At 48.2% G+C, this 15,457-nt stretch overlaps 1 protein-coding gene across 1 annotated transcript in view; it reads right to left on the minus strand.

The window, feature by feature from the left end:
• Window positions 1-15,457, minus strand: part of LOC139055694 (focadhesin) — a 307,088-nt gene that overhangs the window by 136,441 nt on the left and 155,190 nt on the right. The window contains exons 22-23 of the mRNA XM_070533225.1: window positions 13,754-13,987; window positions 9,433-9,506 (exon numbers count right to left, since the gene is read on the minus strand). Coding sequence (XP_070389326.1) covers window positions 9,433-9,506; window positions 13,754-13,987 — 308 coding nt within the window. The remainder of the gene's footprint in view (window positions 1-9,432; window positions 9,507-13,753; window positions 13,988-15,457) is intronic.

The raw sequence follows: 15,457 nt of genomic DNA on the forward strand, positions 1-15,457 counted from the left end.
CAACTTGAGGAGGTCGCATGAACATTTGCGGCTCGTGACCAAAAAGCGACCGAAGGCGACTGATGTTCACACCGGCAAGGCCGGCTGAGTACAACCCGCAAGTCGCGATCCCGGAGTTCTCAGTGAGAACTCTCGGAATCTACGAAAAATTTGTCACGACACGGGAGGAGGCCGGATATAGACACATGAACGATCACTTCCGGTGCGCCGCTGATTGGTTTATCAGTTTTGCGACCATGGTCACGCGACTGAAAAATTGAGCAGTGAGTGACTGGCCCAAAATGGTTGCTTTTCAAGAAACACGACCATTTGCGACTGGTCACTTTGCGACCAACTTGGTCGCGTGACCACTGTCAGTTGCCAGTGTGAATGAGCCTTTAGGCTTCAACTTTAAGAGTGGAATGCGACAGCATTAAAAGATCCCTGACTGCTTGCCACACTTCCCAGCAACCGCAGCTTTCTTACGGTTGCATGGAAGTGAGCGCGATGGTGATATAAGGAACTGAGCAGGCCGCACCGCTTGAAAAAGAGGTTTGTGTTTTAGTTTCTGCGTAACAGAATTATGTTTTCTCGCATATTCAAATTAAACTCCGATGCTATCATGTCTGTAGGATGTGCTTAGGTCATATTTTCAATTTTTCTGACGGTATTTTACTTTGAGGAGTTCAGTTAGTTCAGTAATGCATCTGCACCATATTGACAGGTGTACTTGTTTATCTTTTCCAGGTGACAACCTGTCACCACCTAACAAATGTTATCGCACAGCGCAGGACATGCCTGCATGTATCGGAAGTTTCTGGAATGTTATCAATCGTTCCATCCGCTGTCTGTCACCAAACCTTGTGTAATCTGATTGCATGTATGCGCGACGGGAATAGTGGAGAACTTTGTGGAAGACGCGTAGGTCCCAGCGATTACTCTGGAACATTCGACGACTGATGTATAAAAGCCGATGCGCTTGACCCGCTGATCAGATTTTTGACAATCACCGAGCGTGTTCGCCGCTATCGTTGTTCTTTGAGTGTAGCCTGCTTTTGAGGGCACAAGTTCGCCCAATAAAACGCTAATTTCATTTATCAAAGTTTTGCTGCCTTCTTTACCATTCACTACTACGTGACATCTGGTGGAGGTGCTGGTGCATTCATGTACCGAACACCCCCGCAAAGCCGCAATCCAAGCCCGAAACCCAAGAACAACACCAACGTCGCCAAGGACCAGCGAGCAAGCCATAAGCAGCAAGCATTGCGACCAGAATACGGACCTCTTTCAGAGAAGATCAGAGGGATCAAGCCCAAGTCAGAAACCCCAATGGCTGCCCCAGCGTGTCCCCAATTCTACTGCAGCAACCTCGGGACCCACCAACCTTTCACGGATCATTGTTTGAAGATCCAGAAACCTAGCTTGAGACATATGAAAGAATCGCAACTTTCAACAACTGGGACTCCGACAACAAGTGGCGGCATGTACACTTCGCCTTAGAAGATGCTGCCAGGACATGGTTTGAGAACTGGGAGTCAACCCTGACAACATAGGACCTGTTCCGTAGCGCCTTCCTGTGGACCATTACGAGCGTCGTGCGTAAGGAACGGGTCGAAACTATGCTAGAAGCCCGAGTACAACTACCCAACGAAAACACAGCGGTCTTACCGAGGAGATGACGTGCCTGTTCTGCCACGCCGACCCCGAAATGTCCGAGGAGAAAAAGCTTCGCCTACTCATGCGTGGCATCAAGCAAGAACTTTTCGCCAGAATGATACAAAATCCACCGAAAACCGTTTAAGAGATTCTTCACGAGGCCACAAGCATCAAGAAAACTCTGGAAATGCGTAACCGGCAATTCAACCGCCGTGCAAGCCCAGCAAACTACACCGAAGTTCAATCATTGGCCACTGATGACCTACGCGAGACTTAGAGCAGTCGTGCGAGAGGAACTTCAGGAGATGTTCCCAAGATCCCAGCCTCAGGTTACGTGGATCGAGGACTTCGTGAGAGAAGAAATCCAGCGGCCACTACAACTTCCCAAAGGCCAGCTGAAATTGCCACAGGCCTAGCCTGAAGCGATGACCTACGGCGCCGTCACCCGCCATCAAAGTAACACTCCGCTCCCACGCCAGAGCGCTGTAACAATGGAGTTCCGCCGTCCAACACTGCCGCCGCCGCAGCCAGCTTGCCTACCCGTCGTCCATCGAAGCTACCCAAGGAAGACAGATGTCTGGCCCGCACCTGACCCCCGCCCGCTCTGTTACCACTGCAGAGAAGCGGGTCACATCTACCACCGATGCCTATACCAGGAGATGGGATTGCAAGGGTTTGCCGTTAACGCACCGCGACCACAGATTGGCGAACGACCTCGCGATATCGCCGACTACCTCGCCGCCACTCAGTGGAGCCCTTGACGACCGTCCCGTTCGCCGTCACCAGGCCGCTACCTGTCGCTGCAGTGCCAACCATACACTGGCCCAGCCCAGGGCCGGTCTGTGAGCCCATATCCAGAAAACTAAAAGCAGCAACCGATGGAGGTGCGGTTGCTGTTCATTGAACCGATGAAGACTCTCCGCTGCCGAAGACGCCGAAGAGACCATCTCGACGACATAACAACGACGCGCCGCTATCCCGACGAAGTCTGGAAGCAAAGAATATGCCAACTAAAGACGACCTGACGACACCACATACCAGCCACAAGTCAATGCGATGCAGCCGTGATACGACGCCAAGACCTAACTGTAACGCAGGACAAAGAACCCCCGACCTCAATGTGCTTCTCGACAGCCATGCAGTCACCGCCTTAGTGGACACAGGGGCCGATTACTCCGTAATGAGTGGACACATCGCCGCCCAGTTGAAGAAACTTAAAACTGCATGGGAAGGCAGTCAAATTCGGACCGCTGGAGGACACCTAATTATGCCAACTGGAATCTGCAGGGCAAGAATTACCGTTCATGACCGGACTTACCCTGCCACCTTCGTTATCCTCCAAAAGTGTTCACTAGACATCATTCTCGGCATGGACTTCCTGAACCAACATGACGCAATCATCGACCTGAAGTCAAAATCGATAACACTGTCGGAAGATAAAGCGATACCGACAAAGAGCCCTCGCAGTCACCACGCCTTGAGTGCGCTCAAAGATCAAGTGAGCATCCCGCCACGCTCCAGCATTATTATTTCCGTCGGCACCGAAACACCCGCTGACGTAGAAGGCGTCATTGAGGGCGACTAACATCTACTGCTCGACCGTGAAATTTTCTGTCGCAAGAGGGATCGCTCGACTCCACGGAGGGAAGCGGAAGTGATGCTAACCAACTTCAGCTGAGTTCAAGCACATCAGCAAGGGCAAGACAATCGTATACATAGAGGAAATTGTGGAAACCAGCAATGCCTTTGTCCTCTCGGATTCTGCCGCATCTAAGCCGACAACCATAGTCCCCTAACCAGACTTCGACGTAAATTCAAGTCTCTCCATGAAAAAGCAGCAACAGCTCAGAAGTCGTCTCCTACAAGACAACGACTGATTTTCAACGTCATCGAGGATTCGACAAACATCAGTTGCAAAGCATCACATAATAACCAAAGAGTGCGCTCGACCACTCCGCTGGAGCCCTTACCGAGTTTCGACGCGGGAACATGAAGCTATTAGGCAGCAAGTCGACGAAATGCTGTGTGATGACATCATCCAGCCGTTGAAAAGCCCATGGGCATCTCCTGCAGTCCTGGTGAAGAAAAAGGACGGAATCCTACGTTTTTGCGCCGGTTATCGTTGACTGATGAAGATCAGGAAGAAGAATGTATACCCTCTCCCACGGATAGACGATGCATTGGATTGGCTCTGCAACGCTGAATACTTCTCGTCGATGGACCTCAAGTCTGGCTACTGGCAAAGAGAAGTCATCGAGAGAGATTGCGAAAAGACCACCTTCATCCCGCCAGATGGCCTCTACCGAGTTCAAGGTCATGCCATTCGTACTGTGCTCGGCGCCTGCAACATTTCAGCGCGTCATGGACACAGTGTTAGCAGGACTGAAGTGGCAGACGTGTCTTGTTTACTTGGATGACGTCGTTGTCTTCGCCGGAAATTTTGACGATCACCTTAGGTGGCTTACGACAGTATTAGAGGCCATTAAGTCATCAGGGCTCACTCTGAAGCCAGAGAAGTGTCACTTCGCTTATGATGAGCTCCTGTTCCCAGGCCACGTCATCAGCAAGTCTGGAGTCCGCCCCGAACCCTCAACTTGTTACCCTCAGCTTGTTAAGGCTAATCTGCATGACAGTCAAAGCACACACTGCGCATCATGTCACCCTACATCAACACGCAGCTTACTATAGCCATCATGGTTGGCCTGACGGTAAAGAGCAGGTGCCTTTTCAATGTCGAGTTCACCATCGTTTGCTACTTGTCAAAGGTGCTGAAATTGGGAGGGTCTTGCTCCATCTGCATCCATCCGTTGCCCATGCAAATGTGTCTGCAGCCGGACGGTCAGCACACTAGTCACATGACTTTACGCTCATTTTATGAATGCAATGCTAGTATTGTGACGGGTTGCTGCTTTGCTTGGCATGCACAGTGACATGCATGGCATAAAAGACTGATCACAAGCTTCGAAATAAAATATTCTGAGTTATTGCCAGGTGCATTCTGTTTTGTCGTAGTTGGAAGTGCTCTAAATCCACTCATACGCAGCCTCAAGAGCTGCCAGGGTCGAGACCTTTTCTATGAAATAAAGGAGAAGAGTCCGAGAGACTCGACATTTTGTTAGGAGGAACCGTCATAGCTCAATTGGTTGAGCACTGCATGTGTCACGCGTAGGGTTGCCAACTGCCTAGAATTCAACGGGACCGTCCCGACTTTTATGTAAATGTCCTCAATCCAGACTTGACCCAGCTGGAACAGCCAAATGTCCCGGCTTTTCCTTTTGATGCGAAAGTGTCAAATAGTTCATTGAGCAAAATGCTGGCATCCTGCGTCTATAGCAGTGAAACAGCACCTAAATTTCAACTGGCTGCGACGGCCTGTCACGAATGCGCCTTGATGGAGTTCTTATTGGCTATGGTGGCACGACACGAGCACGTCTCAACGGAGCAGGGCAGGCAAAAGGAAAAGCCAGCTGCAGCACTAGTGCATCAGGTGTTGCCTGAGAGAAGAGGGCATCTCCACGGCACCACGTCATCCTTGCTCTCGGAAGCCTGTGTTATCCATGCATTCCTCATCCACGCAAGCTCTCGCCTGCATTCAAATGCGCCTTGGTAAGGCCAAATCAAAATGTGCCAAGCATCTCAATGCGCTCGCTTGCCCACAAGCAGTTTATAAATCAAAGGACTGCTGAGCAGCCTTCAATGGGACATTATAGCTTTCACATTCACAACTCATAAGAAGTGGTTAGGTGTCCTCAGATTTTGTTCTATTGAACAACAATAAAAAAGATCAGATTTACTTTTTATAATTCCCAACAGCTCAATTTCACACTGCTCTCTTTTGACATCCGTTGCATTGTCATAAACATAAGTGCAGTTTCGTTCCTTTAATGGCTCTATTTCTATGGTAGGCCCTGTTGGAGATTTATCCAAATGAAGAAATACAGTCAACTCTCGTTACAATCATCATCATCATCATCAGCCTGGTTATGCCCACTGCAGGGCAAAGGCCTCTCCCATATTTCTCCAACAACCCCGGTCATGTACTAATTGTGGCGATGCCGTCCCTGCAAACTTCTTAATTTCATCCGCCCACCTAACTTTCTGCCGCCCCCTGCTACGCTTCCCTTCCCTTGGGATCCAGTCCGTAACCCTTAATGACCATCGGTTATCTTCCTTCCTCATTACATGTCCTGCCCATGCCCATTTCTTTTTCTTGATTTCAACTAAGATGTCATTAACTCGCGTTTGTTCCCTCACCCAATCTGCTCTTTTCTTATCCCTTAACGTTACACCTATCATTCTTCTTTCCATAGCTCGTTGTGTCGTCCTTAATTTGAGTAGTACCCTTTTCGTAAGCCTCCAGGTTTCTGCCCCGTAAGTGAGTACTGGTAAGACACAGCTATAATATACTTTTCTCTTGAGGGATAATGGCAATAGACCATGATAATTAATCTGACAAAAAACATCCATTTTATCCGAAGTCGACAATATCCTAAGCGCCTCACTTCTGAAACTTTTGTAACAATGTATAACAAATTTACTGAAAGAGTGAGTGACAATTGTTAAAAGCAAAAAACAAAAAAAAGTTGCAGTTTGACCCAAAAGGCAAAGCATCGATTGCAATAGCAAATTAAGCAAGATTAGCGTGGCAACAGCAGCAAGCGAATTGACCTTCGTGCTGTCTCTCGCTTCAATGCAAACTAAACGTTGAAAGCACAGCGCACACAATGCTACTGGCACTGGGTGCACTTTGTCCACATTGCAGATCGCTTTCAAGACCCGGCAGCCGTGCTGTAAGCTGCAGCCACCAGAGTAGAAACCCCCTCCCTCGTGCCTCCCTCCTCCCCCCCCCCCCCAGCCATGTCTCGTGCACGAAAAAAGGCCGCACGCTTTCGCCCCACCTTCCTTCCTCCCTCGCGCACGAGCAATATTGAGCTGCAATTGTTGGCTCACCCTCGCAAGTCAGTTGTGAGCCCGTGTTGACATGGCAAAAGTATGTTTTATACACCTGATATTGAAAAAAATTGCCACTAATTTCTTCCACTGTAGCCAATAGTCCATTGTACCGCGGTCCATTAAAAGTGAACTTCGTTGCATTAATAACAGGTAGAACAAACTAAGGCTGAAATATGGTGTGTTATATCCGAAAGTCTGTTATAGACGGGTCTGTTGTAACAAGCGTAGACTGTATACCATTTCTCAGTGTTCTTGGTGCACACCATTTTTTCTTCTCTTCTTGCTAGTTCTAATAAACACTGTACATGGTGTAGACAAGTCTCCAACTTCATGTATTCCTAAAAGGCATTAACTCTTCACAGTACAGTAGCGTTCAATATGAGCTGCAACACACTACCAATGAAAAATTGGTTCCATCAATACCAGTAATCGGAATAGTGTTTAGTCCTCCACTTTTATGCGAAGCATATTACTAGAGCTCAACCCAGCTCCTCAGGCACGGCGGTGTCGCCTTCAATACCACGTGACACCGTGACGTCACGACAGAGAAGAAACGGGGCTCCAACTCGCGCCGTCGCTCGCGGCGTCGCCCCCCGCATCGAACGCGGTGAGCGTCGAGCAACGCAGCGTTCGGCGCGACAACGAAATGTGCGCCTGAGCAAGCGCCGCACGCGTGAGCCGACGCCGACGACACGGCTTTTCTGCGACATGAGCTCCTTAACGCTGTCGCGTTAAAATAAAGGCTAGTATGCTTCGCATCCTGGGCTTAACCTTAGCTAAGCCACAGCCATTTTTTTCATATTTCAATGCTGTCATGCAGCCTTGGTGCCCCTTTTTACCTCGGGCACCGTGCTGCAGCTCATATGGAACGTGACTGTACCTCTATATGTATCGGCAGCAATGTTGTCTGGGCAACTATACTCCTCCATTTTTTGTCATCAATCGCAACTTGATAGGACTAAAAAAATGTGTGCTATATTGTTGCACATACAGACTAGTTACTCCTGGCACCAACAAAGTTGGTCATTGTCAGCTGCCACCCACCCCACTCCCAGCCATGCACGTGGAAATTGTGGGTCCACCCCACCGGTGCCAAGTTCTCTTTCCTACCACTTTTATTTCCCCTCTTCATTATTATTTCTAAATTATAAAGAAACTTAAAAAGCAACTTATAAAGAAATCAAAGCCAACTTCCCCCAGCCTTCATCACCAATTACTAATGAAAAATCGAGCCTCTCGGTTATCTCAACTGCTATAAAAGAATTACAGCTGCACCTACCTATTGACGAATGTATCAACATACAGCACTGCCACCACTGAAACGCTTCATCTACAAGGAGAGTATTCAGTCGGGCTCTGCCCTCACGTTTTCCACTGGGTATGCTGTGCCCTATTGCGGCTCGAGGTGTCATTTGGGCCGAGAATCCACCAAGGCCAATGACGAGTACGTCCAGTAGTAGGAATGAAGGAAAAAGGATTTATTCTAAATTATTTACACTGGCTCCAGATACGGAAGCCCACTCCATATAAGAGCATATTAAACGTCTGAGTTCACATCGTCTGAGTTCACATATTAAACGTCAACACCACCTCTCACTGCGCCACGGTCTCAGCCATTAATGCTGTTGTCTTCCCTACGAGACTAGACTGTGGAATCTGACGATTGTATCATGGCCAATCCCAATCGTTGAATGGGTGCAAAATCCCTCCCATGATATCGCACCATTTTGCTGAACTCTACCTCCTATGTTGCATCTTTGCCCCTGCATATGGCACAAACGCATAGCAATCTGGGAATACAAAGTCAAAGCCGTTCCCACGGTAGCATTCCATGTTGGCCCGTTTCATCAATTAGTTCAGGTTGTCAGTTTTAGGAAGAGGGATCTATTGTTGACCTGTCAACAGACAGCGGCAATGCTGCATCGACTTCTGTATAGGCTTTGATGAATGGGGGGTTGCGTCATGGTCTAAGGAATGTTCATTGCCATATTGACATGTAACAGCTGCCTGCGAAGTCTACACATGGTGCATGCGTACAGCGTATATATAGACGTGGGTCAGATTCTGCCCAGCAGCGGATAAATTTTAAAGGACTTTTATCATTGAAGAGTGGCACACATCCAGTGGCACTTCCCTAGTGACCCAAGTTGGTGTCAAAGAGGTTCACTAAAAAATGATGCATGCCCAATGGCACACACCTCTGGACCCAAGTTGGCATCGAAGAGGATCATTGCAGAGTGACACATACTCAGTTGCTAATAGCCAGTGACTCAAGTTGGTGTCGTAGAGGTTGATTAAATTGTCACGTATATCCAATTGCATATACCCAGGGACCCAATTCATTAAAACTTCTTTCTGGGCGAGGTGGTGCATACTTGACATAAAAATTGTTACAGCGCAAACACATGCAACCAAAAAGTATCAAGGACGAGATACAAGCGCTTGTGTCTCGTCCTTGATACTTTGTGGTTGCATGTGTTTGCGCTGTTACAATTTTTATGCCAGGGACTCAAGCTGGCGTCAAAGAGTTGCATTCAAGTGTGGCAAATGCCCATAAACCCATACCCAGAAACACAACTTGGCATGAGACCGGATAATTCAAGTCCAGCACGTTACCCAATGTCACATACCCATGACCCAAGCTAGCCTGATGGTTGGTTTCGAACCAGGTTCTATCAGAACAGTAGCCTGATTTTTTATCCAATAAATCGCGAACTACCAGCGACACAAGCTGATGAAAAAACAGTTGGAGACAGACAGGCCCGACAAAGTGCGTGAAGTGTCCTAAGAATGCTAATCACATTAAATAGATGTGCGTAAATACTTTAGAAAATGGCGACTCACTTTGGCTCACTGTGTGTATTCACTAGGCAGGTGGACAGCAGCTGCTTGATCACACGGAGCACCACAACACGCACCTGCATAAGAATGTCCATCACATGCATTAGTAGCAACACAGGCTAGTGCACCTAGGTGCCTCACTCATAATAAGCGATTACTGCTGGTCACGAATTTACCTAAAACCATAATCAGTAGAAAATTATGTCCTCACGTACACATTCTAAGGTATCAGGCAGCAGGTTCCTCATTCATAATCATTCATCATCAAACCATAATCATCATTTCATCTGCTGCTAGTTCCGTTGCATTTACCTCAGGCCATGGCCACAATACCAATTAAGTGTCACCATAACCCTGACTTATCCATCTGGTTCTCCATCGACCGCTTCCGATAGTACGGTCCATTACGTGGTCCACCAGCCTGTCCTAACACACATAGCCAAGTCCCACTTTTGAAGATGGTCTCCAGCTTCCTCGGTGATGAAGCCTTCCACTCCAGACAAGACTATCATGATGGTGGCACAGTCTCCACTTATGACAACTGTGGGGATGCGCGACCCTCGCGCCTCCCCTGATGTTTTTCCCGCATAGCGCGTCTCCTGTAGTGCGGCTTCGCCGCACACGCGGCGGTCCGAGTGGTACAGGCGCAGTGCGAGAGATGGCGCTAGTGTTGCGCGCCGCGAGGTTACTTGGGCGCTGAAAGGAAGGCGCTTGCTCTCTTGGGTCCGAGGCAGGGAGCGAGACGTGCCGCGCCGCACGTGCAGCGGCCCTCTTTCCCGGCGGGTCGGGCGTGGCGGGGGACGACTCCCGCGTGCGTGCCGACCGATGTTTCGGCGAGACCCTCTCGCCTGGCCGCCTTCGAACGCGCCACGATTCGCGTGACTATACACGCGAACGACCAGGCGTTGGGATCCAGCATGGGGTGAACATGTTCGCTCACTTGCGGTCGCGGTAAGTCGGACTTCTAGATTTGTCGCGCGCCCATCGGCATGTTTTGTGGATAGCAACTCGGCTAGCAGGCATTGATGTATGAAAGGTGCAATAAATGCCCTTGTGATTGTTTGCACTACTGTGTTGTCGTTCCTTTGTCCCAAGAGTACGGTGTGAGAATCCCCACATCAGACCCCACACAACATACTCAATTAAGACTGGTCCTGACATGACAAGCCAGCAGCTGTAGAGGTAATTGGACAGGTAGAGATGTCAAAGTACAACAGCTCGAGAACATCACGTTTGACATGTCATGAATTTAAGAGCAAGGTGACAAATGCTCATGCCGACAAGGTTGCAATGAAGCACCACCAACCCCTTCAAGAACTTTCTCAACTGACAAAAATGTTGTTCAAGTTTGAAAATAAAAAAGGCAGGCTTAAGCTTGAAAAGAACTCATAGTTGTGGCCGAAATTCTGAATCTATTTTTGTTGGTCACGCACAATGTAAGGTCGATAATGCTAGCAACTTTGACTATTTCATCTCACTTGTGACTGAAACAGCTGTATCGAGAATTTCTGGGCTCGACAACTTCATTTGCCAGCACCTAGAGGTGTGAAACTTGAATATGTTATGAACAGAAGTACTCCTGTTTGACCAGTCTCCCAGGTACCAACCACTGTTCCAAGAAGCTGTGCTGGGATGCCACTGGAAATGGCTGATGGTTCAGCATTGGCAGCTCCTTTCCTTCTTTGGATGTGATTTCAACTTCCATGCTTCTCATCAAAGTTCCTTGTTGTGTGCTGCCTGTAGGTTGCTCTTTATTGCACTTTTCTTGGCTTAGCTACTGCATTTACCAGAATCTAACATGCACCCTTTTTCAGAGAAAATAGGCCGGAAATTGTCTGCCAACACAAAACCAAATGCAGTAGAACGTTCTTGATACATTCCCGCTACGTACGTTTTCCCAGTGCCAACGTTCGCAATCCAGAGCATAAAAAATGATCCAACAGAATTATCCTCATTTTTCAGCAGTATCGAACGTTCACTATGTCACCAAACTGGGATCATATGAAATGTTTTCCAGCTGCTAGATCCCACGTAAACAAGAGAGAGAGAATAACATATTATTGAGTGAAAAGAAAAGGGGTGTTGGGAGCGGGTGGGTGGGTCCCTATGCCGAGACTCCACTGGCCAGAGCTACTCGCCGGGCCTGGCGGAGGAGACCCTCTGGGTCTCCAGGTCAGTGTCAGTGAGGATGGTTTCCCACTGCTCCCCATTTGTGATTTTGGATCCCAACAGGGGGGAATTCAATTTTGGGGGCCTGCTCGTGCATTCCCAGATTACGTGGACAAGAGTTGGCTTCCCCCCACACCATGGGCAGTGGCCGGGATAGGCCATAGGCCAGATGGCATGCCACAGTCCGAGGTGCGGGTAGGTGTTCGTTTGAATTAATCTCAGATGCCGGGCATCTGCTCCGCTCAGACTCGGGTGGGACCCCGCATATGTTCTGCGTTCTAGACGCGGGTGCTCAAGGATGTTGCATGGAGACGTCAAAGGATCCGACCGGGGTGTCTCAGGCTGCACTCTCACTCGCCAAGCCGATTCTCGAGCTAGAGCATCTGCCCTTTCGTTGCCCTCAACCCCTGCGTGGCCCGGGCACTAGATGACACTGTGCGTTTCCCGAAGCGTGTGACCTAGTATGCGTAGGGTACACGCCAGTACTCTGCCTTGTATGAACAGGTGACAAGCCACCTGTGAGTCCATGAGGATCACAGATGGCTGGATGGCTGCGTCTTTAGCCTTAATTGCCATTGCGACTGCGGCTGTATCCGTGCCTATGTATTTAGTCCTAACTGTAGCAGCAATGTGGAATTTTGATTGGTCTGTCGGGCTTGCGGCCACTATTATATGGCCACCTGGGCCCGGAGCTGCATCCGTGTACAATGCGTCAGCAGAATTTCCAAATCCTTTTTTAAGTTGGGGTGCCCGAGCCTTGTGGAGGCCCCGGTAGTAAAAGGGGATCATGTTTTTGAGAATTGGGCCACTATGAGGTTTTCGCGTATCATTCAAGGTAGAGCCACTAAGTCTTCCTCACAGTAGTGTGGTCATACGGGGTAGCCCAATGTCTCTAGCCGCTTTCTACTTGTTGGGGATAAGTTTAGCCGCTCTCTTTGCGATATGAATACCACTACCTTTAGTTCCTCAAAGGTGTTGTATACTCCCAATGCCTTTAGTTTCGCCTTGGAGGTGCCCATAGGGAGTCCGATGGTGGCTTTGTAGACCGTTCGTACAAGGGCATCTATCTGCTCCAGTTGCGTTTTATACAACTCCTGGTAAGGAAGGCTGTATGTAATGCCGCTGACGACAAAGTCGTGAACAAGTCTGAAAGTTTCGGCCTCGCTAAAGCCGCTACGATGCTTCGTCACCCTTCGTATGAGTCTAGAGATTTGTTTGACTGTCGTTCAGAGAGTTCTGATTGTTTTATCTGTGCGTCTGTTACTTTGAAGCCGAATACCAAGTACGCGCATTGTTTGTGCCTCTCTGAGCTCTTCTCCATCAAGCCAGAGCGAGAACAGTGGTTTGCAGTACTCTCTAACGTGAATTCGGATGAATTCAGATTTCTCCGGCACACAAGCTATACTGCCCTTTACTATAAAACGGTGCACTGTTTGTGTTGCCTCCTGTAGCACACTTTCTTTGTGCCCCAGGGATCCTTCTGTTACCCAAAGCGTGATGTCATCTGCATAAAGGGCGAATTTCAGGTCCGGTATTTGTTCCAGTATTTTAGCTAGCCTGTTCATGCCCATATTGAAGAGAAAAGGGAATAGTATTGATCCTTGCAGAGTTCCACAATTGGGCATCCCGAGAGTTTCAGATCGAACTTCGCCTAGCCCCATTGTGGCTTTTCGGCCTGTTGGGAAGGAGCGAATGTAGTTGCAGGATTTTTCCCCACACGCCGTATTGCTTAGTTCTTGTAGAATTAGGTCGTGTGCCATGGTGCCAAAGGCGCTTTTCAAATCTAGCACCTCCACTACGTGTTCGGCACCTGTTGGGATGTTGTTGATCACCTCGTCATGCAGTCTTAGGAATATGGCTTGTGTGGATAGGATAAGTTCTGCCTAAAACCGTACATGTTCTCAGATAGGTAGTCGTTTTCTTCTAGGTGGTTAGTTAATCTAGTTAGTATGACCGTTTCAAATAGTTTTCCTAGACATGAAGTCTAGGAAGTCTGGGTGCAGTTTCAACAGGAAGGGTAGAAAATTTCACTAAAATGAGTCATTAAAACAGAAAGATTGTTATGAGTGGGTTCGCCTGTACAGAGACTCGCATTACATTCGTGTAGATATGGCCCATGCGGTATGCACATGCAGTCGTAGGAAACGACACTCACGCCAGCATCTGACGTGGCATCCATCAGCCCAAGGCGCACTGTGGCCGCAACGCAAGCAGCCAGTCCGGCACCGGTCAGGACCTGTCCAGTGGGGCCCCCCTCGGCTGCCAGCAGCCGATCAGCCAGTGCCTCGACCAGCGGCACCACACAGTGGGGGTCACGACGATGCAGCAGCCCCAGCAGCCCACCCACAGCCACGTATGCGCAGCCACGAACCAGCATTCCGCTCGATGCCTGCAACAATGGCACACAACCAAGAGGACCATGCATAAAAAGAATTACAAACCAGCACAAAGAAAATAAGACAAGGACAGAGGTGAAGCAGGATATACAGTAAAACCTCGTTAACCCTTTACTGACGATTGTTGCCTACAGGCAACATACCAGAAAAAAAAAGTTTAAATCTGCTTACTGAATTTTGGTATTGAGTGCAAAGTTTCGGGCTAAACATCTTTCGCAAACACTGAATGACAGGCAGCAAGCATCATTTGTTGGTTTAGAGCAGGAGCACCGGATGAGGAAGGAATTCAGCTTGTGAGTTGCTTTTTGAAAGCACGATTAGAGGAGAGAGACCGATGCAAGATCTCTGCCCACAGCGGTGTCGCACATGTGATATAAAGCAAATGAGATGTGCACCTATAGTTCACCTATGACAAAAGCTGACAGTACAAGTTTCAAACGAGCCATAGGTGACCTGGGGTGAATTCTACTTCCGGTTTTCTGCCTGGGTTTTCCTGCCTATTGCTAAATAGATTCTACAAATTTCTTTTTTTTTTTCATTAGTTGTCCTTATTCTCTATGTACGTGTGTCACACATATTGAAATGAAACATTTTTCTCGGATATTTGTATGTGCTGTCACTAAAAGTTGACTCATTTGTAAAAACCTGGAAAAATCTTGAGATAAGCGTAGTTTCGAGATTAGCGAATTCACGAAAATATAATTCCCTGGCTGCAGATAGACCTCACAGAGCATTTCGAAATAAGTGCCAGTACCTTCTAAATTTCTCGCAAAAGCTCAATATACTAGGAGCAGCATTTTTGGTAGATCACTTTTGTGATATATATTGTGCAACTCGGCATTTGACACATCGAGCATCTATCTACGGGCAACAGCGATCATAACACAGAGCCAAGCAAATAATTTTGCATATGTGGAACAACGTGTCCAAAGCTCAGTCATGCGAAATATTGTGGAAGTGCTCACATCCCCAAAAAATAATCAAACAGGAATTACGCTCCTTGGCCGCGAATTTGTTAACAAGCCATCCCCGCTTGGTTATGTGCTGCTCTTTCATTGACTGCTCTCGGCTGGCTCATCCCATTAATAACGTGGGTAGGGTGTTGCTATGGCCACTGACGCAGTGCAATAACAGAGGGCATCAAAAAAGGCATCGCTGCAGAGGTCACGTGTACCTTCTCGCGTTTACCACATTTCGTCAGGGACCAGAGCAACACTTTGCCCACATTATCAATGAGGTCCCAGCCAGCCATGAACAGTGGATGATCAGAGTGGCGTAGAGTCAAGCGGAATTTGCTACAAACTCAAGTTTATCACTTTTTGGCAATAGCACAACTGCGCACAAAGTATGGAGACCTTTGAGTGGTGACACTTTTTCTCAACATTTTCACAGTGTAGACTTCAAGATATCCGGAGCACAGTGCAAAAACATTTCAAGATAAGAGGTGAAAAATACATGGAGCT

Source organism: Dermacentor albipictus, chromosome 2, assembly GCF_038994185.2.
Source record: "Dermacentor albipictus isolate Rhodes 1998 colony chromosome 2, USDA_Dalb.pri_finalv2, whole genome shotgun sequence".
Lineage (NCBI taxonomy): Eukaryota > Metazoa > Arthropoda > Arachnida > Ixodida > Ixodidae > Dermacentor > Dermacentor albipictus.